Source organism: Aulostomus chinensis, chromosome 5 (genome assembly GCF_037954235.1).
Source record: "Aulostomus chinensis isolate RoL2024-O1b breed Wild chromosome 5, RoL_Achi_v1.0, whole genome shotgun sequence".
NCBI lineage: Eukaryota > Metazoa > Chordata > Actinopteri > Syngnathiformes > Aulostomidae > Aulostomus > Aulostomus chinensis.
In genome coordinates this window covers 24,750,824-24,778,547 of record NC_141324.1, presented here as the reverse complement: position 1 = coordinate 24,778,547, position 27,724 = coordinate 24,750,824, and the positions used below count along the sequence as shown (strand labels likewise).

Sequence of the window (27,724 nt, the reverse complement as noted above, 5' to 3'; positions counted from 1 at the left end):
CAACCCCAGCTCAAAAACAACTTAAGGTAAGCTATAACTTTTAAGATATATTAATAGTTACAGCCAGAATTACACTAAATACTTCCACAGAGAGATAAATAGATTAAACTGTTAGAACACGTCAGGTTGTGAATAAGCTTTCCCAGATTGCCACCATATGGCTAGGTGAGGTACTACACTGACAAATGTTATATTTGCTAACTTAGCCAACGTTATATTTGCTAACTTGGCTAACATTGTATTTGCTAACTTGGCCAACGTTATATTGCTAACTTGGCTAACATTATATTTCTTAACTTGGCTAACGCTTTATTTGCTAACTTGGCTAACATCATATTTGTTAACTTGGTTAACGTTTTATTTGCTAACTTGGCGAACGTGACTCTTGGCGTCTTGGAGCCACTGAGTTTAACGAGCTAGTAACGCAAATGCCGAGATTAGGCCGTTGCTAATACCAGAATAAAAGATATAACATTAATATATAGCAAGGAAGACTGACTAAATGTAAATTCATTCATCGTAAAATTTGTAAAAAAAGAAAGAAAGAAAGAAAGTTGTAAAATACATAAATTCTCAAAACCTTGAGAGAAATTTGACTTACAATTTCATGAATACCACAGGGGCGTAAATATAGTTTCTTCTCATGAACATAGTAAACACGCCAGCACTTGTAGGAACCATGACACACAAACTTAGGTAGTCCAGTTGGGAGGACTGGGAGGGAGCTGATGGGAGTAAAAATACTGGGCAGGAGGTGATGAAGACTCATAAGACCAAGCCACTCGCTCAAAATTAGAAGGGAAACAAACATAGGAAGTAAAATAAAACACGAAGTCAATTTCAAAGTAAAACAGAACTTGATAAAGGGTTGGAGGAGAACCTGAACTGGGGACATCAAGGAACACAAGATCAAAACTCAAATTCAACAGATGGGACCTTGAGACGGTTATCTGGAAAAAGAGAGGTATATTCTTTGCCTTTGCTGAAGTTGAAAATCATTGTGCAGAATGTTCAACACCGAGATGCGTCAGGAAGTGGCTTCACGGTTTAAATTTAATATTCTTTTTCCAAAAACACAAGTAAAAGACCACTACCATGAAAAAAAAATTATTTTGTTAAAAGACAAAAGGCAAGACAGCTAAAGTTGCCCTTGAAATTTCAAAATAAGATCAATACTTTTCAGCCAATTTTTATGTAGAATCTTTTGGTTATAAATATTTAAGTTACAACACAAATATCTGATGTTTAATACCAGAGATCAGCAAAATACTTATATTTACAGTATTTTGATACAAAATGTAATGCTTTTCATACCAGGTTCTCCATGGACAATGCAGAAACATGGCATACTTGCCCTGTCATGAACTGAAAAGATCTTGTTTTGTTTTTTTTGCCAAATATTTCTTATATAATTTTAGGATATATTGTGTAGCTCATTCCCTTAAATTATTAGGAAAACTGCTTGAAAAGCAAAGATCTTATTTTGAAAAGCCACATTTTGCTATGATGACTGCAATGACCAACTTTCATAAAATGTCACACAATAGTTGTTTAACATTTTAATGATTTTTGACAATATAATGCATATTTGTAAAATTTAAATTCTGACTGCTGTGAAAAACACAAACACGCCCCCCCCCTCCCCCCCAAAAAAACCCAATTATTTTAGAAGGAATAGGTTTGACTCATTCTCATCACATCAAGGTCAAGTTCTACCAAACAGGCTCTCAGGTTTTTCTCACATTTAACTAACAAGGCATTTATGATGTATGTACAAATGCATAGAGATTGTATTCAAGCAATATATTTTATCACAAGGAGATGCATAGAGTATCCAGCATACAGCACAGGTCAGTGTCACCGGGATATTATTCATGCTTTCAGACACAGCAAATGCAAGTCGGTAGATATGCTTGATCACCATTTAGAAAAGTAGGAAGCAAAGTGTCGCTTCCCTTTTAGAATCATGTAGAAAAATAGTCTGAATTTCCTGAACAATGATTAAAATAAATTGTTTGATTCTGAACACACAGGCGTTGTAACGTGACAGTGATACAAACAAATCTGTGTTCCCGTCATTATTTGACCTCTGATTAGAAAAAAATCCCTTCTAGACACACAAAAAAACATGCAGTAAAATGCATTTGTTGCATGGAAACTGAGAGATGCCTTCATTGCAATAATTTGACTTTGTACAGTTACGCTGAGATCACAAATGTACGACTGCATGGTCTCAGGGATTGTCCTGTCATCTCCACAAAAAACAGCTGTTTTCTCAGTGGAAGCCATTTGTGCTGGACGTTTGTTTTCATGAGCAATTTGGAAATTATTTCTCTCCTCCACTCCATCCATCCATCCATCCATTTTCTACCGCTTATCCTGTTAAGGGTGGGGTGTGGGTGGGGGCTGGAGCCTATCTTGGCAGCCTTCAGGCGAGAGGCGGGGTTCACCCTGGACAGGTCGTCAGTCCATCACAGGACCAACACATAGAGACAGACAACCATTCACACTCACAGCCACACCTACGGTCAATTTAGAGTATCAATCAGCCTCGTCCTCTCTTGATGTCTTTGGACTGTGGGAGGAAGCCGGAGTACCCAGAGAGAACCCACACAGGAACAGGGAGAACATGGAGACTCCACACAGAAAGAACCTGTGCTGGAGCCGGGGCTCAAACCTGGAACCTTCTTGCTGTGAGGCGACAGTGCTGACCACTGCACCACCGTGCCGCCCCATTATTTCTCTCCATTGAATAATTTTTGTTATAGGCTAATTCATTATTAAATGACGTATAACACTAATATAAAAATAACAAGTAAAGTTTTCACACTTCCTCACAGCCTAAAATTATATATTAAGTCCAAAACCCAGACAAAGACAGAGGGAAAACAGATCATTACATTTGAGAGGCTGAGACCAGAGAATGTTTAGTTTTTGCTTTCTTAAAAACAGACAGTATTACAAATGTGATGGTAATTTTTTCTTCTTTCTTTCTTCTTCTTTCTTGGGAAAATACTGTACTTCCCTCAGTATATGTTGAGAAAATTACTTTTTCTTTGCCAAAACAATAATCCTATTGCAACAAAAAAGAAAAAAAGACAATCAAACCGATCTTAAAGTAACTGACAAAACGAAGTTATTGTGATAAAGATTCCTCTCAGCGTCAGAATATCTCCATGACTAGTGCAAAATCAGATCTTAAATCTGCATGAGTGCACCGCTGCACCCAACCACATACAGCACAACATTTCTTTCGGTAAAGACAGGAAAACGAGTGAAAGGGACTTGTGTGTGGGTTAAAATTCAAAATAATGAACAAATACATGGAGAAACATTTACACAGATGACATGGTTGGCCATCCATTAGTGCATTGTAAGTTGAGCAGCATAAAACCAACTCACAGTTGGAGGAGTCGCTAGTGTATATAGGAGTTCCTGTGCCATTGTTGTGCATCTCTGTCTCTGCCTCGCTCCTTCTCTCTGTCTCGATCTCTGTTCTTATATCTCTCTCGATCTCGGTCTCTCTCTCTGCCGTGGTAGTGGTGGTAATTGTGATGAACGTGTACAGGATTGTGATCCGTGTGGTGTGTCCGTGGTGGAACGTGCTGGTGATGCCTGTGCTGCCGGTTCCGTTCATTGTGCTCCTGCTCATAGTCTTCCCCGTCGTGCGGTTGGCTGTTTCCTCGGTGATGTTGGTGGTGGTGACGGTGATGGTTGCTGTTGTGATGGTGGTGGTTGTGGCTCCGATGGTTATAGCGAACCTCTTCTTCATCCTCCTCCACCACATCCTCCACCTCCTCCTGCCTCTCCTCGGGCAGATGCCTGCGGGGAAGCCTCTGGGTATAATCCCTACTTGACTGTACATCCATACCGCCGGAAGTTTGGCTGTGCTGGGCATGGCTCTGGTGCTCTGTTCTGCGGTGGTGGTGGTGGTGATGGTGATGGTGGTGGTGGGCATGCTGGGGCCTCTTTGGTTCACTTCTCACAAGGTGCTCCTCATCCTCTCGTTGGGCCTCCTCAGCCCTCTGCTCCTGAGCTGGAGCTGACGGGGGCTCCTGGTCCAGGTGGTTGACTCGGGATTCCTTTCTCTTAGGGGCTGTTGATTTCATGGTCTTCTGGGCATCCTAGGAGGTGAATGTGATATCAGACTTGTCACATGATGCACATGCAGCTTGTCTTGGAAAAAGTTCTGCCAATATATGAAGATTAAATTCAGGAAACCCCCCCCCCCACACACACACACACACACATTAAGGTTAAGGTTGTAAGAGGCTTTGGGACAGATGTTTGTTTATGTATGTGTGAGAGCACATATGCACATGAACACGTGTGCTGTGTAAACAGAGACAAGTGTTTTGTTAGTGATCCTTGAACTTATATCTTTGTGAGGACTTTCATTGACGTAATACATTCCCTAGCCACTCTCCCTAAACCTAAACATCTCAACTGACTGCCTGACCCAAACCTTGACCCTAAACCTAATCAGAACCTGATTCTAACCTCGACCCTAAAACCAAGCCTTGACCTTCAAACGGCCCTTTGAAGATGTGAGGACCGGCTAAAATGTCCTCACTTTCCAAAAATGTCCTCACTCTGTTGGTTAAATACATATTCTAGTACTCAATATGTAGCAAGTACAAGAACACACACACACAAACACACACTCACACACCTGTCATGTGTTTTACTAGCATCACCACAGGCACTTTGATTATTTGTGGGATGCTAAAACTCAGTTTGAGCTTGGACCCCTCAGTGCAGCCTTGTGCAGTTACATGTAGACAGATGCACCATCTGCCTCAGGCTTCTCTGCATCTGTTCTTCTTCCACTGCAGCTATTGTTCATTACCCAGAAATGTCAAAACATAATGGTAAGTACTTTCCTCATGCTATTATGTATGAGGATCAGCAGACAAGAACAAAGAAAACAGTCTTTACGTGATAATGTGAAACAAAGACAAGCTGATTGTACAGCTGTAAATCTTTCGGCTAAAACTGACAGCCTCTTGATCGACCAACTGTTTTACAAGACGTTTAAAAGTGATTGCAAGATGTGCCTGGAAGCTGGGGCTGAGGGATTTCTCTCCACATGCATTACTAAAGAAGACATCTGATGACAAGAAAAGTGAGGGTCACATCTCTACGTCAGGTCTCGCATACCTGAAGTGTAACATCGTCTGAGCGACAGTTTCTGCCAGGGAATGATTGCCCTCGAACAGACCTCCCCATCTCCCCTGACAACACCATTGTGCTACATCTCAGACTGTCAAGATCCTCAGGATGTAGCTCCAAACTGCTTCAACTCAACTTTTTCTATAATGATTTTACATATCGTCTGAGAATGTGGTTGTACCATGTCTTTCATGAGCTCTAAAACCCTTATTCCAATGTGCAATGTGAATTCTTCTGCAAAGAAACTATGGCGCTTCTCAGGGCTCACCAACCCTTCCTGACCAGCTAACAAAGGCTACTTTTGTTAGCTGATGAGGAATATCATACAGTTGCTTCACAAACAAAATGTACTATTATAAATTGCTATGAATGCCCCAAAATGACCCTAAAAGTTCAATAGCCTGAACTTTTTATTAAGTTACTGTGCTGTATGTTTTCTCTCCAACATCGATAGTGCATTTATTATAGAGTTCACACTGTAGCTGTTAAATCATCTCCGTTGATGCAGTTGAATGACAAGGACCAAGCTAAACTACATAGTTTGATGGTACAGTATCCCACTCACCAGAAGAAGGCCTATCTCATTTCTGCATCTTTCCCGAGGAAGAAGATGAGAAGAAATGAAATGAAGATGTTAGATGAATGAACGAAACTCCTTAATTAACATTCATGCAAGGCTAATCATCTACAATGTGATGTGGCGGGTGGGATGAGATGAGACATTACAGCCTGGTCTTTTTTCTCGTATGGGTTGTTTTACCGGTACTGCTGTGGGATTGGTGGGTAGAGTGTTCTCGGCCAGCTGGGCCACAAGAGCGTTGGCAGGCTCCATTTCTGGTGGGTGAGTGGCTCTCCAGTAGGACTCCAGATAATCAGCAATGTGCTCACAGGCGTCTGTTAGCTGGTTCTCATCTAAGATCACGTCAAACATTTCCTGCAGGAAACCCAGATAAAGAACACAAAGACGGAAAATACCTTAAAGAAAAAAATATGAGAATTTTAACCAAGACAGGAATTTAAATGTGATTTGAGACACCAGTGAGTGCGTGGAGGAGGTGTGAAGGTCTGGTGTGACTGGGATTTAAAAATAACGGCCTTCTGGTAAGCAAACCAAGGTGTGAGAGTGCTTCAGGGAACATTATGAATTAAAAAAAAAATAATAATGATTGAGAATATTGAGTCTAATATTACTGGGATTCACCAAAATTGATACCCAGTCTTTTATAAAATGAACTCTGTCAAGAACATCATATATTTCACCTGCATCTGCTTGTTTGTTTGCTTATTTGTCTCTCCATCTTACAGCAGAATTATCCTAAACTTGATTCACTTAAATCTGCCAAAAACACAAGGACGTGTATCTAATTTTAAGTTATATACTAGCGAACAAACATAATGGAATAAGTAAATAATGTAATATAAAATGATCTATGACATATTCAATGACAAGCTGTGATACTTGAAACAGAAATTACAAATATATTTAATGGAATGTCAAGTTTTTTTCAAGGTGGTTTGTATTCTCAAAGTGCCCCTAAGTGAACAGGGTCACACAAAAAGTTGATTTTAATGAAACTTGGAAAAAACCATGGCAGAACTGACATAATAGTACCTCTACTACTACTACTACTACTACTACTAGTAATAATAATAATCATTACTATTATTAGAATTATAATACCACAGTATGACATAAATGAGTCTGTTCATTTGTCCAAATAAGACGAAATCCAGTATCAGTGTACAACATAAAACTGCACTAACTTCCAACAGTGGCCACTAGATGGCACTCACCGGCGGACATTGGGCGAGCTTGTCTGCTGCCACCAATTGAACATTGAGATGTTTTGTCTGAGACTTCCCTCTTGTCTTGATCAATCTGGTCAACACCTTCAAATAAAGAATATTATTATAGCTGCTGGTATTTACAATATTTTGCTCTTAAACTACATAAATGCAGTATAAATGAACTTGCAGTTCAAGTCATTGATGGAGCTTACTTTTGGTGAGGAAATTTTGACATAAACAAGGATTGGAGCCAGGGAAGTCTTGGACACCTGAAGAGGGTGGTTGACAGTGTCTGCATCCAGTATGACCAGTTGCAGGCTGCGGGCCAGCTCGAAGATACGCTCCACCTCCCCTTGGATCTGGGCTGCAAGAGCAGAACCACATCTGTGAGGTAATGTATAAGCTTGGATCTATTTATATCATTGACATTTAATGATGAATAATAATCTCCTCTTTGAGTAATCATTCATAATGTTACACTGTATTATGCATGAGATTTGGGATGATATAATTTACGTATGCACTGCCAGTGCTTTTTAATCTTTCCATGAGAGATGCAGAGATGAAAAAGTTTAAATATTCATTGTTTTCACTGGTATTATATGAAGATGCTGAAATGAGGATTCAATGTAAACTTATGAAGAAACACCACTACCACTCAAGGCAATCCCGAGGTTTTATTTTTCTCTCCCTGGGTTACTACCACAGGAGCAGATCAAGGATACATTGTACTTGGCATGATTGGCCACTAGAGGGAGCACAGGAACGCAGGACTTAAACACTGGGAAGAAGTTCATAACATGCAAATATGGTACTATGATCGCGATGAAATATTTTTGGATCAGGTTACATCTTTATTTAAACAATATAGCAATAAAGTCATTGCCAGCGTATATTTACACAAACTAACAAGGTGTTGGCACAGATATGATGAGGTGAGGACGGTGAGGGAGGAAAGTAGAGCATTCAAACACCAATGAACTAGCAGTGCTTTCAGTCATACATACCTGCAGCATCTATGAGAGGCCCATGAGAGAGACAAGAGTAGAGAGAACCATGTAAATCTTCCTCCCTTTCTCTTTGATACACATCCATTTTGGATGATATACAGATCCCTAAGATACAGCTGGCAACATGACTGCATTTCAACTCATTTCTTACTGATAGTTAAATGACAAGGGAGAAAAATTCCACTTCTTGGTAGGTTAAGCATGAAACTAGCAGCAGATTAGCTTGGCCTCACATAGAACCGGCTAGCCTAGATTAACCTAAAAAGACATAGCATGGTCACGAGTGAGCTTCAGAGGTGACAGCAGGTGGAGTGTTTCCAGTTCTAGTCATGCTAGACAACAGACATGAGGGTGACATTGATCTTCTCATCTCACTCTCTGAGTTGTATATAACTGTGCTCTCCAAAATGTCAAAAGACTCCTTTTCTGACATTTATTGCTACGGTGATCTCTAACATTACGGTCCTGTGACAGCTCATCTATCGGTTCATATAGGGAATTCAATCTGCACATGGATTTTATAACAAAAGCAGCTGTTGCTTATTCGACTTTAACCTTATTATAAATCCGTGTGGCCCCGAGGGATAACGAGAGTGGAAGAGGGTTAGGGCAGATTATTTTAGAAATCAATTTAAGCCATTTGTTACCGCTGCTGCAAACGCCAACAGTTCTGCTATCATCATCTACAAAACACTTCAAGGATAATTTGTCCATTACTTGTTCCAGGTTGTCATATACCTAAATTGGAGCGTGTGTTCGACCGGTCTATTAAAGCCTTTTTTCCAGGGTTGTTGAGAATGGAGCGTTTAGCCAGAGAGATGTCTGCTGTGACCCGTGTGATAGTGATTCTGCAGAGGAGACAAGGTAACACAGGCGTTACTACACAGCCATGACTCTCCTCAGGTTCTCACTCACTTTGGTGACACTGATGAATTGAATCGGAACTTACCTGCCTTCAAATCGATGTTTTAAAAAGTCAAATAGTGCTTTTTGCATCATATCAGTAACCTGAAATAAAACACACAAATACTAATTATTTCAAATGTAATTAATTTATCATGCTAAATACATACAGGACTAATTAGACTGAGAGTGAAGTGTGTGAAACTCACCTCTAAGCCCTTAAGTGATGGTCCCATTAGAACCACAGGACGCATTGTAGGCACTACATCATACATGGCCACCTGCTCCCCCTACAAACCCAACACATTTAGTTAAGTACTGGACGCACAGTGTGTGTGTGTGTGTGTGTGTGTGTGTGTGTGTGTGTGTGTGTGTGTGTGTGTGTGCGTGTGCGTGTGTGTGTATACTGTATAAATATATACAAAAACAACTGAAAGTGTATTACTTTTTAAAGGCTCAAAAATCCTCAGGTGATGGTTTATCAAAGAAAAAAAAACAAATTTCCCATTTCTGTGTATGTGCAGGCTAATTTCAGCCTGAGCCTACAAGACCCATTTGTAAACATGTTGCTTGCATTGAAAACACCAAGTGAAAATGGTCACCTATTTCATAATAATCAGTGATGCGATGAAAGAGAACATGCAGTCACTCACCGGTTTCTTTTTCACCTGCTGATTGGCTGTTAATAGAGACAGTAGAAGTGCCTGTTATTAACATATCAGCCATATAAGAGAATGAAAAAACTTCTTTTTTTTTTAAACAATATCCAACACTCACCTTGTGAAGGAGGGGTATATTTTTTTGAGTTCATATCTTGAGCTGCTTGAGATGACGCTTTGCTTTAATATAGGAAAGAAATTAAATTACCAAACACGTCTCAGTCGTCCATTCATGTCGTTGAATCAGTACAAGTCTAGCACTCTAGGACACGGTTAGCGTGCCTGCATAGTAAATCCTTTGATTTAGAACACACAGATGCTTTCAAAGCCAAATTTCCAGGACTCTCCAAAAGTGTTTGTCACACTAACTAGGTCAAGTCAGATTCATGCAGTGGTTAGAAGATCGTCAGTCTGATTGGAGTAAACAACTGAACTGATATCTTTTCCTTTGGTCTGTTTGTGATAAATATGAATTAAAATGATAATGCAGCACAGTACTACAGTGTCAAATTGTACTATGCAAAATATCCAGTGGAAAGTATTATACACACTTGGCTAAGGCCTTGGCAGCTTTCCTCGCCTGGACCTCTCTTCTGATGAGAATGGTTTCCAGATTGACAGGACTGGGGATGAAGCCCACCACACCATCCTCCTTCACCGGCCGTCCGATCCACCACTCATTATTAAACTTCTGTTTTGTTTTGTTTTTTAAAAGGAGAAGAGTTAATTTAAGTGTCCTGCTACAAGTCAGTGATGTATGCATGTGTGTGTGTGTGTGTGTGTGTGTGTGTGTGTGTGTGTGTGTGTGTGTGTGTGTGTGTGTGTGTGTTTCAGACCTCTTTGACATGTAGGAATTCTCTGGCCTCAAAGGTGACAGCCTGGCCCGGTACTGGGATGTTGTCGTCGTCTGCTGGCATGTAAGAGAAGTTGCAACGTACAGCAAATGCCACAGGTTTGTACTGGGAACACAGAAGAAAAAAAAAATCATTATTGATAGATTTCACATGCACACATATGGAACTGAATAATTTATACATTGTTCAAATTTATCACACGATTCATAAATAGATATAATAAAACAATCTTTTACACACAAAGAAACAACTGTTACAGTACTGTTACATTTGTGAAATGACACTGGTAAAGAAAATACAGGCCATTTTTATGAAAGTTTGCTTGCAGTAAACATTTACATTCTCTTTTATCTGCTCAGCTATGCTTTTGAAGCACAGGACAAAAAAATACTATGACACTTTCAGTACTTGTGTACATATGTATAAAGATAATAACAATCTTGTTGTTTTAACCATGTATCTCTGAGATAATCGCACATTAGGTATCATGTTGTGTGCCCGGCTCGGACCGTAATCATGCATGCCTCATATATTTTACGATGACCTGTAAGCACATGTACTGAAATCTCATACTGTAACAAAATAGCTCACCTTAAAGCTTGTTATTTTCAAAGGAGATTAACAAATAATGTTGAACTTTGATTGCACACGCACACACTCCAGCAGGTAAGTAATTAATAAGCCTCCAAATGACTACTTCATTATCTTCAAGTCATCATGCGCACAATCTTGAATCCATAATTTCTGCTCATACATTGATGAACGCAAATTGATCTGAATTCTTGACACGCCGCATGTGATATTAAAGACACAATGTGGACTAAAAGGCAGAATCCAAACTACATCCAACCTAATTAAACCAATACTGCACTGAATCAATGTGTCTCATTTAAACTGAATTGTACGTGGACTGAGAATCTAATCGGCATCACAGTCGGGTTATCGCAGAAGTAAAACCTGCAGGTTGTTGTGGTACTGAATTGCCAACAGAAACAGAGTTTATTCCATCATATTAGTGTAATTCTTAACAACAATGTATCAGTAAAACTAAAGCCTGTGTCGGCTACACCTGTCGGCCGGGTATACACACACACACACACACACACACACACACACACACACACACACACACACACACACACACACACGCCCCGCCGCGCCTCAGTACAAACGAAATGGTGATAGGTATCAGACCACAACAAATTAAATGTCATTGAGCCAGAAATGTTAAGATACACTTTAGACAGAGCTTGTCTGACATGTAATCTTTGACTTGGACATGTTAAAATTTCACAGTATATTCTGCGGTTTTTTTTTTGTTCATTTTTTCGTATCCAAATGTATATCAATATAATATTACAGTTTGGTATTTTGCCGTAGCAGCAGCTAATTTCCTGGATGACATTTTGACTTGTTACACGATGCAAAGCTCAGGAGGCTCACAGTTGCAGCTCACTGGGGCACATTTATAATGTTATCAACACCTGCATTTTTCTTAAATAGTCAAAATATCTGCTGTGGAAAGTCTTTTTTTTTTTTTTAAGTTTCGGTTTTCGTCCTTGATTAAAAGCCTGTTGGAGTTGTAAGCTTATCAGAGTCAGATGTCAGCGACATTCAGATCAACCTGCTAATTACTTTCCACACTGGAAAAACGAGGCTGTCAGAGGGGCTGTGGGGACAGCGAGGGGCTGGCCAAGCATGTTTGGTGCCTTAATTACAGAGCGCCGAGGGGGGGAGCACATTAAATCTGTAGGGGAGGATTTAATTCAATATTCGATGGGACGTGTATCAGCAGGCGCTACTTAAAAGGTTACGAGAGGGAAAGAGTTTAATATCAGCTTTGATATGGTGATGTCTTTGTCCTTTGTGGTCATTATTTCTATGAAAAGAGAAAGAAATGGAGGCGCCATTATCCTTCGTGTTTCCAGGTAATTAAAATGTGATGCCCACGGCGAAGGACACACTCAATTCAAAGGATTAAAAACATCTGAGCTATCACTTTTATGTTTTAGAGAAATGGAAGCAAATGTGCAGTCATTTCATATAATAAATCCGTCAAAAAAAAAACGGATAATGGACATTTACAAAAACAGAACAAACACTCAAGCAAAAGGATGAACGATTTAAGAAATATTTTATAAAAGAGGATCAAATACAATAATTTAATATTTACTATATTCATTTATGTGCAGTTTTTTATTTCTATATGTTTATACCTTTGTATTTTTATTGATAAACAAATAAACACTATAATTGAAGTAAATGAATGAAATGAATGTGCATGAAACTATTTAATTTGATGTGTAATTTCATCGTACAGATGTTTAAAATCGTTGTGAGAAAGGCTTTTATTTTTGTAAATTGCCCTCAATAGTAGGTTTGAATATGAACCGATAAAGCAAGAAAACAGTCTTTGAGAGAACCCAGTCACGAACTAGGAAGAACATTTTACATTTGAACATTAAATCAGTCAGTCAGCACCCCGGTGGACGGACCGTCTCAAAGGAGGATGTTCCTCAAGTATCTGACATACATCTTTGGCATGTCTGCACTGTGGCGTTTTTACTTCATACCGGCTGTGCTTGCTGTTTCCATTATGAGCCATTTCTATTCTTTATGAATGCAAACACACATCAGAGCAAACTCTTAATCCACCAACAGCAAAAAGGAGAATCGGTGTCAGGAATTCCCATAATGAAGTAATTTGAGCAGAAGTTGCTTGCAGGTTTTGCTTTTTTTTTTGGTGTGTGGTTACATTTGTTTTTGATAAAGTCATGAAATGTATATTTGATGTTTGGCTTCATGTTCGTGTAGAGAAGAAAATCTATGGAAACACGGCATGTAGGTGTATAGAGGAGAAAGTCGGTGTTCGAAATAGACATTGGAGTCGTTCTTCTTATCTTTGTCTTTCAGCCTCTCCTCCAATGCAAAGTGACATTGTACAGTAACTTGAGAAAACAAATGCAAGGCAAGCAAATGAATTAAGTGGGTGAATTGCTGGCGTTCCTGCAGTGAAAATACAATGCTGCAAAGCTGTCAACTGACTCGTGTTGGCTGTAATCAATATTCTTCATTACGCTTCTGAAGACATTAAGCTCATAAAGGGATGACAAGACCTCAGATCAATTACTCATTTAAAAGTACAGTTTTGCTCCGCTGATGTGATGTCCTGATATTTCCTGTCAGTGATGTAACGGCGCCCTTGAGAGCAGCCAGTCAGTCCATCAAGGTGATTCAGGTCAGGTGATACAGTGATGCAACAGTGAGAAAGTACCTTGGCCTTCTCGAGCTGCACCTGGGCGTTTCTTTCCTCAACGACATCCGAGTCCTGACGCTCTCCCTGTCAGAGAACAAGAGAATGATGACAATTAATCGGGATAAAACTGTACAAAAGAATTAAAAGAGAAAGATGCTGAGTCATCCATCCATCCATCCATTTTATTCCACTTATTCTATTAAGGGTCGCGGGGGGCCTGGAGCCTATCCCAGTGGCTACGGGTGAGAGGCGGGGTTCACCCTGGACAGGTCGTCAGTCCATCACAGGGCCAACACATAGAGACAGACAACCATTCACACTCACAGCCACACCTACGGTCAATTTAGAGTATCAATCAGCCTCGTCCTCTCTTGATGTCTTTGGACTGTGGGAGGAAGCTGAAGTACCAGAGAGAACCCACACAGGAACAGGAAGAACATGGAGACTCCACACAGAAAGATCCCGCGCTGGAGCCGGGACTCTAACCCGGAACCTTCTTGCTGTGAGGCGACAGTGCTGACCACTGCACCACTGTGCCGCTGATGTTGAGTCAGTTAATCAAAAATAATAATATTTCTAATGGATACCCCAAGACTTCTGCTTTTAATTTTGGGTACAATGCAGCAGCAGAGACCTCCAGGGTCATGCAGGTTTATGTGCCATGTTTCACAGAGATTGGATTGTACCCTCAAAGACATGCTAATGAACGCCTTCGGTGTCATAGCCAGGAGGTGGCACAGCCCCCCGCATCAATCTGGCACTCAAGATACACACTCGCATCCCAAAGTCACACACACTAGTCTTCTAACAGTCAACTGTTTGCTGATGCATTTCAACAACAACATTTTCTTGGTGAGCTCCATGGAGACGCTGCGCATCACACACATTTACACTCGTTGATCTACTGTATTCATCACAGCTTCAAGTTTTATCCTTCAGTAATTTACATCATGATTAACGATCTTGAAGCTAAATATTACCTCCTTTTACATCACATCGTTTAAAATGCTAAAGCAGTTCATCTTTCATACACATACAATCATCATAATCGGGTTCTTTGTTGCTTCAGGACACACGCTGGAAGCAGCAGCTTGAAAATATTGTAATAAAAAAACACACACACACACACACACACACACATTGACTGTACCAGAATAATATGAATTGCACCTCAGTTCCATTTTCAGGACTTAAAATGTTGAAAACGATTTATTCAGATCTATATCACTTAGGTCTACAGCAGAACTATAGCGACAGAAATTGGACTGAAAAGTAGCTACTGAGTCTGACCTTTAACCTTGACTCAACCCAACATCCAGTAGGTCAGTGTCACTGGCAGCAGGAAGACATCCGAATGCAGCCAAGCTTGATGGAAGCGACTGCACTCTGCTACAACTCATTTAACCCTGTTTCCTCCGATGAGAGTCGTGATCAAATCAAGCGCACAGATCTGTTTCATGCTGCACAGAGATGCTGTCCGGAAAATGTGTTTGACGAAACTTAAGGGAGATGGTAATATTAATCATACCTGAATGTGAAAAAAATATATGTGATGATTAGTGACCTTTGTATTAATCTTTTCATCCAGCTATCAGTAAAGAAACGCTGAACATTTCCTTCATGGGTGGGGAAGGATTGTGATCTTGAGTGATACAGAACAAATCAACTTAATGCACAAGATGCATGAAGATTCTCCATAGTTATCCCAAACCAGACAGCATAACCAGTGAGCTGCAGGAAACTCACTGGTTCCGAGCATGTGCACTATCAGGATGTCACACTTTTATGCGGCAAAATTATGCTGGCACGTATAATTCAGGCAAGGCTTTTTTTTCCTCTAAACGCTAAACAAACAACTTTCACCCTCCATTACCCCTCAGCCGCTACTACGTGATTCCAAATGAGTGCACACTGATCTGCCTGACACCAAGCAGTGAGACTTTGATGATGATGGATTTCACTTCATGTCATTACAGGTTGATACTTATAGCGGACCTATCTTCAACTCTTAAATGCTCAGCTTTAATAGCTTATATTATCCAATTAAACTGAAAGACAAAAAGAGAGCTAGAGGAAAGGAGGTGAGCAGAAAAGAGACTTTCAAGTAATTCTTCTTGCCTGGATAATTCAGCTCTCACACAGGTGTAGAAAATTTAAAGTTGTGATGGGGTCAGTAAAAGGTCACCCTACATCCTCCAGATTTGCCACATCACAATGCCAAAGATGTCACATGTCATCAGGGAGAGGGTAAGTGGTGTGTTGCAAGCTGGCAGGTCAGTTAAGCCTATTTGCTGCAACAGTAAATGTTCATTTTTCAACACGGTGCTTGGGGCACACATGTTCATGGCCCATTTTAGATGACAAAACCATGCATGACATTAACAGAAATACTGCACCAAACCTTTCACCTTTAATAGCTTTCTGCATCTTGCTGCATACTCAAAAACAGAGGCACCAGTGAACACCTGCTGTGAAAGAGTGTGAATACATGTGACTGGGGCGGAGCCCTTTTTGATTGACGGCCGTGTACCCTTCAATCTACTTTGTACCCTTTTTGCTCATCGAAAGGTGCAATTCTGTCCCCTTCAAGATCAATATCCATCTATCCATCCATCAGTCTATCTACCTATCTATCTGTACAGTATGTGTATATATATTTATATGTAGATGTACATGTATACATGTTTGTGTGTGTGTGCGTACCTTTTGATGTAACAGATATGAAGGAACATTCTTCTAAAGTTCACATTAAAGTACGAAATTGTTCTTGCCTTATGGTTCCATTTGGAGTGTTTGAGGCAATTTTATTGAACACAGTGATCAATAATCTTGCAAAACAAAGCAAACTAAATGTATCTTACGTGCCACTTGTAGTGTGTATTTTCCAGATCATCTCTGTCTCCTGCCCAGTGACTACAGATGCATACTAGCATATATCTCACTCTGGTTCTGCACTGTTCCTGTCAATACAAAAATGAAATGCAATTAATTGATAAAAGTAGTGAAGTTAGATAAAATTAACTTGGAAAGTTGGATATAGGGGACAGGCTGGAGAGAAGCAGGTGGAACCAAGTCCAGACAGAGAATTCAACATGATGAAGAGGGAACTCGAGATGAGGAAGAAGTAAATCTCCTTGAGGCAGAATTGTGCCCAGGTATGGTTTTTTGTTTACCCATGGCTGGTGGAGACATCTGTTCGCACAGCACCCGCCTCTCCCACAAGCCAATGTCACCCAGCCAATAGTACAAAACGCCCCCGCTGAATTATTAAACAATGTTCAGCTTGCTACTGCAGGCAAAATAAAGATAGCTACTGACTAGGACAAGAGAAGAACTTCCAAAAATCAGAAAATTGCATGAAACATAAATTAAACTGGCTTTTTTAAAATTCTGCATTGGTGTTAATTTTTCCAGAGATTAAAGTTGTCATGAATTATCACAACTCTTCCCAAATCTTTCGTTTCTTCCTCTTGAATTGTTCTTCCTCCTGTCCTCAAAACCAAGCCATTAATGTGATTACATGATTCAGAAGGTGGGCAAAAGTAGGTGGAGGACAAGGATGATGGGAGGAGGGTGGGTGAACCCATCTCCCCCTCTTGTGCTACCTGAAGGTGACTCTTTCCCTCCTCAAAAGTGTTTACACAGCTCTTTCAGCACGTGCCAAGGGAGTACATTATGAAAGAAGCATCTGATCGGGGAGATGGACTCCATCACTAAACGGAAATAATCAGAGCCACCGAGTCACCGGGAGCCAGCTGGCTGGCGGGGAGCACTGCAATTCCCCAGAGGACGACGTGAACTCTGGACCAGGTCTCAGAGAAAGGCTGATACAGCTTTTAAGACACCTGAAGCTGTTTATGCCAACGCTTTCTTACTTATTTCATGTATTGCAAAGGCAAAAATGAACATATGCATGGCTCATCTTCCCTCTCTGTTAGTTCGGAACGTATTTAGAGCGAAAAACACTTAAGGTGTTGTTTTGTGGGGGTCATGAGTATGACAAGCAAACCTAATCTCTAGCAATCTCCTACAAGAGGGGACTGGAAACCTCATCCATCTTCTTTCTTTGGCAGCTAAGCGCGAGTATCCACCGCAGCAGATAGTATACACTCAAGTCCACAGAGATACTGTATCTGCTGCATACTCCTTCAACAATTGGGTAGACGTTTCCATGGCACCCATTGACAGAAATATGCTACCTAAGCATAAATGACTGCCACTGATGAGTGTTTCTCCAGCAATAAATCTTGTGCGGCAACTTGAATTACCAGCTAATGGTTGTGCGCCTCAACCATGAAAAAAACTTTGGACAACATGATGCCATAGTAAATTTGACCTTTGACCTTGTAGTCATTCTAGCCTATCAGATAGCATGAAATTCCCATAGAAATCCTGAGCTACGGAAAAAAGGTGAGGTAACAGTTATCTTCACCTTTAACCATCAATTGTAAATCACTCCTTCAGTATGAATGGATGATCGTGCCAGATGTTATGAAGTTACCACCATGTGTTCCTCCCGTTCCAGCCCAGTATCATGCCAAAGCCTTTATAAGACACTTGGGGCTGCTGTAGGATGCCGTCACTGTCACATTTTCTCTTAAATGAAAAACACACACTTGTATGAAGGAAGCGCAACAGCAGATGCAGGGAAAACTCCTGTTCCTGTCAGGAAATGCCATCACCCTAATCCTCTGTTATGAGGTGTTAAAACGTGGCAACCTGGACCTGAGAATAGAGGTCACAGTGGCTTTGAACTTTCACCACCAAAATGGAATCAGTTCCTTCCTTGATTCCAGGTAAATCTTTGCGTCATGTTCCCTTCAGGTGTTCCTCAGATTCCACAAGGATGTGATGGATGAAGTGACAAACCTAAAATAAATCCTCCAACTGGGTGCACTAGACTCCAAATTAACTAACACAGCTCCAGAGGACTTATTAAAATCCACTACCTCTTTATAGACTAATTAAATGTGCTAGCAGTAATTGAGCAGTACATCTAAATCAATAAAGGATCCATCGAGGAAAAATGGAATTGACAGATCTCCATGGAAAATGTCTGTATAATTAGGTCATCCTGGATGTGCTCACCATCGCTGAATCACAGTCCAAGACATCAAATAGTAAACTGTCATTCAAGCCAGTTGAAATAAGGTCAAGTGATTACACATTCACAGACACAACACACACACACAAACACACACACACACAAATGGCATAGATACATATTTCAAATGAAGATAGAGGAACGCGAAAGAAGATTACCAAATATATACGTAGTGCAGATTCTTGTTTGATTCTTGAGTTGGAGTTCTGCCTATCAGATCATTGACAGGAAAAGTCTCTGTCTTGGGCCCCTGGTATGGACCCTAAGTTTGGCATTTGCTTTCTACTTAGTTAATTCAAGAATTCTGCAAACAAACTATGAGCAGAACCTACACACGTTGCATCTGATCTCCCAAAACTCTGAACACCGCAAAGCACTGGAGCTCACCCGTGGATATCCAAGTCTGTGTAGCGAACCATTTCTCAGGCAGCTTGATGCATAACTGCTAATACTGTTTGAAAAAAGACAGTAACAGACCCTCAAGTTTATTATCTCTGTATTAATAGATGCTCATTTGTATTTCCTGTAAGCTGGTAAAGTATTTGTTATAATGGAATGACCAATCAACTTCATTAAAACTTTGCCGTGAGCTTCAGTGGATATAGTCATGCATCAAAGAGGACACAAACACAGCCTGATTCCTAAATATCCTTTTCTACGGTTCATTGTTGTCTGTAGAGCAGGTCACTAATCTAATTGTGACAAATTTCCCATCAGTGAGAAGCTGGCTCTGAGCCCAGATGCTTGAAAATTCAGTTTTTGCCTCTAAATATGCTCATGTCTCGGCTTTTTTCTGTTGCTGAGGAATAATGGAAGTGTATCTGATAACTCAAATCATCTCATATTAAACTGTTGCTCACTGACTTTGAGGTGTTTTCCACATCTCTCTCTCTCTCTCTCTCTCTCTCATTATCAGCCCACTCATTTGCATGCATTGTGTGTTCTAATCCAGTTTCCTCCCTGCCCGCTGTCTAATCAGCTGCTTTGCAACATCTGTCTGAAGGAGACTGGCTGCACGCCCTCTGCTTGATGCTACCGTACTGCAGATATATCCCGCCTGGCACCGTCACCTTTACTTTGGCACGAGCCGCTGTCTGTGCAGTTAAAGGCTGCATCACAACCCTTTAGATGCCCAATTATAGATTAAAAGTGGCAGCAAATTTGTACTGCACTAAATTCAATTTATGTCTATACAATATGTTAATATGAGTTAGATTATGATTACTGATGCTGCCAGTTTTTCTTGCTACAAAGTAAAGAATGAGTTCAAAGTTGAAAGCTATTTTTGTATTATTTTGTGTGTGTAAGATCATGCTGAATATAAAATATTACCAGAAAAACGTCTGAGTTATATTAAAATACATATTTACCAGGAGCTAAAAGAGGGGAAAAAAAATGAAGGTCTCAGAAGGAAATCATAGCCCCAAAGATAAAATTGGAAAAAATCATTACAGGGGAAATATGTATGCCGCCCTGCCCCCCCCCCCCCCCTGACACAGCGACACACACACAGACACACACACAGACACACACCCCACCCCATGTCGTCCCTCTCTGGGTCATGATTGTCTCTGAGTAAGGAGATTAAGATAGCATGCGTCAATCCAGGATTTAAAGAGAGAGAGAGAGAGAGAGAGAGAGAGAGAGAGAGAGAGAGAGAGAGGAATGCAGCCAACACTCAGCCTGCATTTGCTCCGGCTCCATCATCAGATACAGATACAATAGCTGCATTAATCGTATCTACCTAATTCCTCACTGGCTTGGTACCTGTAATAGATACATTTCATTTATAGTTCATAGATGATGAGTGTCCCTGCTCTTCTGCACTAGACAAATTCAAAGTAACACTCAGGAGGTGTGTGTGTGTGTGTGTGTGTGTGTGTGTGTGTGTGCACGCGCGCACGTGTGTGCGTTTGTGTGTGTGTGTGGCTTATTTCAGCAAGAAGTCCTTGTCTCTTATTTATGCAATTACACAGCCATCATTGTCACTGCAGTTAAATCCACATTAAAAACTCTTAGGTAAAGCACAAAAACATAAAATACAGTAAGAAAAAAAAGGCAAGGAAAAAAAAAATCTGAGTGCACTTGGAAATTCTCCTAATCCCAAAATAACTGTGACGCCCTGTTGCTCCACTTCCTGCTTGAAAGGAGAGCAGGTATCTGGATGTAAAAGCTACTTAGAGGCTTACTGGTAACAAGTAGTGGGCCAACAACTAACCAGTGCAATGTACTGAGATAAAGAGTAGGTCAAGGAAGATATGCAAAATTTCCTTTAGCATCTGTAAAACTGCTCTTAAAGCCTTTCAAGGTTTTTATTAATTGAAATTTCTGGCCACACAGAGGAGAAAAGTAAAACCCAACACAAACTTGCCACATTTTAAGTTGATAGGATGAGCCTGTTTGCAAATTGTAGCTCATTAACAGATGAGGAGCAATATTAGCATTCTGTCCATTATTCATCTCTTCTTTTTAGACAAAACCACGACCTGAATTCTACTGCATTCACACTACAAGTGTATCAATTCTCCTTCAACACCGTGGTTTCAGCAGTTACATAACAAAGGAGGTATTAAACCCTCCTGGAGCTCTTTAGAAAATATTGACTTCCTCGCTGGTGTGAGCGCTAAACTGGTTAGCCTGAGTGAAGGGACACCAAAACAATGTCAAAGAACTGAAGGCCTGTTGCGCCGCCTTTGTCCGGGCCAAAAAGTCGCACTTGTAAAGGCATCCAACACCTGAGTGACTGCTTCTGTAGATGCAATGCTGCATTTGGAACACTGAGAAACAATTTTTGTTTTTTGTACTGTGTTATTTTTACTTGCATCGTTTTTTTGATTTTGTGACCCTGACTGCAATTGAGGTTTCCCATCTGGGAATGTGAAGTGAGGTGCAGTTCAATTACTATGTGCCTGCATCAAGGACAAACACTCCATCCAGTAGGTGGCAGTAGTCTGTATTTATTATTCAAAATGTGAAACTTCAAATCCACACACTGCAGCTCAGGGGTGGACAACCATGTGCCATGGAGGGCCGTGTGTATGCAGGTTTTCCTTCCAGCCCAACACTTCAACAGGTGACCTCACTGATTAACACTATTCTGTGGCTGAAAGTGTGTTAATCAGTGGAATCACCTGTTAAAGAGTTGGGCTGGAAGGAAAACCTGCATACACACGGATCTCCATGGCACATGGTTTCCACCCCTGCTGTTGATACCAACAAAGCAACATCTGCATCCCATGTTCACACTACTCTCACTTGGTTTCATAATGTAATCAATACTGATTACAAGGTTCTTGATTTTTAAAAAAAATCCATTTCACTTTGTTCAGTCTCCCACATCCTCCTGTTCTCCTTCTTGAACAATAACCACAGACTACCACCGCCTACCGCCTGCTGGGATGGAGTGTTATTTCCTCTCAGTTTATGCATTGAGGTCCAGGCTAGGGTTTTGGCCCTGACACAAACAATGTGAGGGGACAAGAGGCATCACAACTGTCAACCTTTGTTAGTTCTTGTGTGTCTTCACCAAAAGATGCTTCATTATGGCTCAGGTTTGCAGGATATGTGTTGTTGTGGGTTATTATTTAAGGTTTTAAACCGAGTTATGTAATGACGAGTGGTAGCCTCTGTGGTGGCTGGATGCTCCTCTACCTGCTGGTAGCTTATTTGTCTGCCTGCTGTTAAAACCAAAGGACATGCAGACTGGTGTGTGTGTGTGTGTGTGTGTGTGTGTGTGTGTGTGTGTGTGTGTGTGTGTGTGAATCATTTTTCAGTAGGTTTATCAAAAGCAGTATCTTTATCTAGATAAAAAAATTCCATCATCAGAGTCTCAGCTTGACAAAGGAAGAAGAGGAAAAAGAAAGGAGCTTGAATTCCATGGTCTAATCTGTCCAGCCTGAGGTTATGTAACTCCATGTCCATGTCAGTGATCGGCCTGAGCCGGTGGTGTCCAACTGGACACAGGACATGATACATGCATGCGTCTGCGTCTCTATCTCCTCTGAGCACTGCGGCTGGTTAGTGAGCGCAATGATGTGGAAAGGCCTCACACAAGGATTAACGCCCGGTGCAACAGATGGTACACTCTCCTATCCTTCCTGTTCAAAACACACACACACACACACACACACACACACACACACACACACACACACACACACACACACACACACACACACACACACTGTTCTATATTAAATATTTTACCTTTTTCTTGGGCGGCATGGTGGTTACAGCTGTCTACGCTGCAATCATCGCTCGGTCCCAAGACAAGACACCGCAAGTTATCGCTCACCTGGCTCCAAAAACCGACACACTGGCAACCATGCTCGAGAACGGGTTCTGGAAACTCAGATGGATTTATCCAAAGATGATGTTACACGCAGCGAATAACAACTCTTGAAGCGCGTAAAAGTAGAATATTTCCCAAGAAACGGCGACGCGCAGCCAAGACGAGGATGAGGTGCGTGAGGGGTTTCACTTAAGACTGTATTGTGAGTGGAGTTGCCCTCTCCCGAGTCCTGGCTGGAGGTATTAAAGGCTTATTCCCCGGTGCAGCATCTGTTGCGCCGCCGTCCGCTCACTCTGACCGAACTAGTGAGGAAGGTGTCCGAACCTTGCGCGCAGTGCATGACTGTTAAATAACAGCGTGAGTGCGCAAAGTGGGGAATGTGTCATTTCTGTTGGCCAGAGTTGGCGCGGTTTACTGTGACGATTAGTGTGTGTGTGTGTATGTGTGTGTCTGTGTGTGTTTTTTAAACCACTTTAGGGGACACGAACAGGACTGACGACCAGTTAAAACCTGAACAGACCAAACTTAAGTCACGAAGGAATTTTTCACAGCTGTATTGGTTTCTTTTGTGTCAGGATGCAGAAAGAGCCAGCCACCTAACAACAGCAGAACTGCAACCATTTCCAAACCCTAAAGCACATTGTCCAGTATAATCCATGTCTTCAAGGTAAATAAAATGCTGGCTCCCTCTGCACTCTGGGATTGCAAAGAAGTGATGCAGAGGAGGAAAAATGTCTGAGCGGACTCTTACATAAAAGGCAGAATACACTATTTGGGTGACTTATTGCTTCAATAGGTCATTTTCATGGCAGACATTTTGAGCATGAAAGTAGAAAATTGTCATCACTGACATTTATGATTTCTGCATCATATTAGTTGCCCCTGCAAACCATATCAAGGAGTCAGCATACGAATACCAAGGCCCTGGGTCCAATTCAACATTCAGAAATGCTGTTCATTCTACTTGTGTTTTATAACATCTGCTATTGGAAGGGTCTACTGGTCAGAAACACATATTTTGGGTCAAGTTTGGAGGCCCTGAGAGCTCCACCCACAGCAGTTTAAGAATACTTATGCAAATAGAGTAAACACAAGGAAATTAAGATTAAGGTTGGATTAGGGTGAGGTTATTGGGAGTAAATCTCCAGGAAATGAAAGTATGTCTTCCCCCAAAAGTGACTTAAATAAATGTGTGTGCGCGTGTGTGTGCGTGTGCACGTGTGTCCTGGGGTTTGGTTCTACAAATGGGGGCATTATGGCTGGGCTCCAAAATAGAATGATGCAATTAAAAAGTTAGCAGTACATAATTCCTTTGTGTACTTGATTTACATCCCAGAACTGCAAAACGACGTTTAACATCACTGAGAGTACAACCACAATATGCTGCGACCACATTAGCTCAGTGTCATTACACACTTCTTAAACTCTTGTCAAGAACCAGTTACACACACACACACACACACACACACACACACACACACACACACACACACACACACACACACACACACACACACACACACACACACACACTCTAGATGCCACCCCCCCCTGCCCCCATGTCACTGATTTTCTTCCTCTGTCCTCAAGTTACCCCCCACACTGGCTCTCAGTAGGGTCTGTGCAGCCAAAACACTGCCATACAATGTACACAAACTGTTATTAATAGCGTAAATCTTTAACGACCTGTTTCATTACCGGGGGGGGGGGGGGGGGGGGGGGGATCACACAATTACATTTTCCTTCTATCTCTTGTAAAAAGGCCCATGTGTTTATTTAAGGTTCATGAAAGCATTTCATTTTAATTTAAGAAGATTGCTGCTAAACTGATGACTTTTGCATCTCAGATGAGGCGTCATAAGCTATGTGGGAGTTATTATCTGGTGTGACTTTTAGAGGGTCATGTCAGGTTGTACTCGTGCACGCTAAACATATAAGGCTTCCCTATGAATATCGATTCAACCAACAACAATAAAAGCATCAAAATATTTCAAAGAAAACAAGAATATAACATTGTAAGCACACATTATTTCATTCAATTTTACAATTCATTTAAATTATCAGCAAATAGGGGGATTTGGATACTTATTTAAAATCTTGGCAACTGCATTAATAGTTTGGTTTAACTTTTTTCTGAAATTAATATGACATTTCACGAGTGTAATTTCTGAAAATGAGGCTTCTGAATACTTCCTTCACCCTTTAAAGGTCAGTAATGTTGAATGGTCCATTTGTCATGGTACCTTACGACCCAGACAGCCGGGCAGTGGACATCAGCAGATGTCTGATATGGTTGGGTACCACTTTCTTCAGGGATGTGGAATAACTGAGAGTGAAAAGAAAATGCAGGGCTTGAGTCAGCTGGGGTGTGACAGCGTCACGGTTCTGCGCCTCTGTGACCTCTGGGTCAGACACACATTTAGAGCTACGGCACACTCTTTAGAATATCTCTGCTCTGCTAGAGCGACAACCAACAGTCAGAAAGATTTGTCCCCAGGTCCCAACATTTAGCCCGTGACCTGAGATTGAACTTTTACTAAATCTCCTTCATGACATCTCAAATCTCCTGCAGCTCTGAGACCTCGAGTGCTGAAGAAAAACCCCAAATAGTCGTTCTTTCTACTTTGACTCCCTCTGAGCACAAATGGGAAGTTGTTATATAAGGCAGTCTGAGCGTTCCTGCTATGCTGAAAGGGAAAACTCAAGAGATGTAATAGTCTCCAAAACTCTTGGACTATTTCCTATTAGATTCCTCATTAATGTGAGCATAGTATTTTCAGTTTACAGAAAATATATCATAAAACCTTGGAAAAAAGTTCACACTCTAAAAACCTAATTGTGAGTTTGTTTATGCGCAAACACACATAGTTATGAATGCCAGTCAGCCTTTTAAAAGCTGCTTTTGGATATAAGTGGGGTACTGGATAAGTAATTATGAGTATAATTTGGCAACCTACAAGAATTTCTACTCATCTTTCAACCAAACTGAAAATGTTGGCTTAGTGAGCTTTCAGATTTAACTCTCAGTTTTTACCGAGTGCCTCTCTATCTTAGGTTAAAAATATTCACATTTGCTGCGGAATATGTTGAAATGACTGAATTTCCAAGAGAAAAGTTGAGATAGCACACAATGGGTGACTTGTGGGATGTAATTCGCTGCTGTTTATGGTAGATGAAGACACATCATATCCTGCTGATGAAGAAATAATTACTGTATTACTACTGGGTCACTTACTCAGCCACAACCTCATAAAACACTCGTCTCTGTCTACACAGCACACGTGTTCATATGCACATGTGCTCTCACACATACATAAACAAACATCTGTCCCTAAGCCTCTTACAACCTTAATGTGTGTGTGTGTGTGTGTGTGTGTGTGTGTGTGTGTGTGTGTGTGTTGTCCATCCGGGGTTAGAAGTGCAGTACAGGGCTGCCTTGGCAGTGATGGATGGCACGCACAATTTCAGGCAAAACTCCAGACCTCGGCCTCCCTCTTTACCCTCCACTGTGTCCACGCAGCTAGAAACCTCATCTGCCCTGACCCAAATAAATCCCCATAATTAATTAGCGAGTGGACAGAACCACCATTATGTTTTTTTTTGTATTATTCAACTGTTAACTGTGGTCATGCAAGCACACCTGAACTCCTCCCAATCACCAGTTTGAGCCGAATTGTCACCTTTTAGTGTGAGATTTTATTTCTTCATGCTCTTTTGTTGCTTTTTCAGTCAGACAGACAGTACGTAGAAGAGCTTTAGGGCAATTCAGGCTGCACAGATGTTCCAAATATAAAGACAGATGTGCAAAAGAAACATCAAGACAATAACCTGCTATCTGTTTATAGTCAATGTGAAATAATTCAAAACATACTGATGTTTTCAATCCTAAACAACGAGCGTGCCATGAATGACCAGGAAACAAACTACACGGCATTCAATTTAAGAAATTATAGAACAACGAATTCCAAAGCTGATTAAAAAAAGAAAGAAAAGTCCACCAGCCAGGGATACGGTACTCACCCAGGAGACATTTTTGTTCTTGGGCAGTTTGGACATGGCAGGTATAGAGGCCAAGATGCCGCCTGAGTCCTGATACACACACACTGAGATCCCAGTTCACCTGTAGCCCACTCAGAGATGGAAACAGGCTTTTCATTTGACGTCCTCGGCTGTTTCCCCCTGCGCCAGCGATGCTTGCCAGATTTACATCTGCCTGGACAGCCCCCACCCCCCCAGTCAAACCCAGCTTCACATGCTCCAAAACTGACTCAAGAAGGAGGAGGAGGAGGAGGAGGAGGAGGAGGAGAAGGAGTGGGAGCAAGAGACAGACCAAGAAAAGATAAACTCCAGAAGAGCCTGTCGGAGGCAGAAATAAAACATGCAGAAAAAAGTTCCACGTGAAGCCGTCTCTTCCTTGTCAGTTGTTGTCTGCACTCCTCAGATTCATAAACCCTGTATGAATATGCAGCCAAACATCTGGCTGATGCCCCTCCTCCGTGATGCCAGAGGCTGGGGCCAACAAAACTAACATCTGGGAGAGAAGAGAATGAGGATGGGGAGAGGGATAGAAGAGCAAAGAGATAGCGGGAGTGCGAGAGTATCAGGATGGATTGAGAGAGAGTCGGGAGGCAAGAATTGAGGAGGGAAACCAGACGACTGGAGACGACCAGTCAGCAGAAGGCAGGTC

General features: G+C 41.2%; 2 protein-coding genes across 4 annotated transcripts in view; both read right to left on the bottom strand.

The window, feature by feature from the left end:
• Nucleotides 1–1,618, bottom strand: part of LOC147261866 (MAM and LDL-receptor class A domain-containing protein 1) — a 42,062-nt gene extending 40,444 nt beyond the window's left edge. The window contains exon 1 of the mRNA XM_086204122.1: nt 602–1,618. The gene's annotated coding sequence lies outside the window, so the exon portion shown is untranslated. The remainder of the gene's footprint in view (nt 1–601) is intronic.
• A 36-nt stretch (nt 1,619–1,654) lies between these two features.
• On the bottom strand, nt 1,655–27,176 carry cacnb2b (calcium channel, voltage-dependent, beta 2b). Of its 3 annotated transcripts, none has more exons than XM_086204119.1 (13): nt 27,058–27,176; nt 13,661–13,726; nt 10,369–10,491; nt 10,084–10,223; nt 9,651–9,712; nt 9,527–9,552; nt 9,083–9,163; nt 8,920–8,978; nt 8,709–8,818; nt 7,173–7,324; nt 6,967–7,062; nt 5,933–6,106; nt 1,655–4,124 (listed from the first exon to the last, which is right to left on the bottom strand). In XM_086204119.1, exons 1-13 carry the CDS (start codon nt 27,091–27,093, stop codon nt 3,417–3,419), a joined length of 1,833 nt encoding a protein of 610 aa, XP_086060245.1. In that variant the 5' UTR covers nt 27,094–27,176; the 3' UTR covers nt 1,655–3,416. The 3 variants fall into 3 exon arrangements, with proteins under 3 accessions (XP_086060245.1, XP_086060246.1, XP_086060247.1); XM_086204120.1 differs by lacking the exon at nt 27,058–27,176 and adding an exon at nt 22,953–23,337; XM_086204121.1 differs by lacking the exon at nt 27,058–27,176 and adding an exon at nt 23,041–23,337.
• Nucleotides 27,177–27,724: the final 548 nt, after the last annotated feature.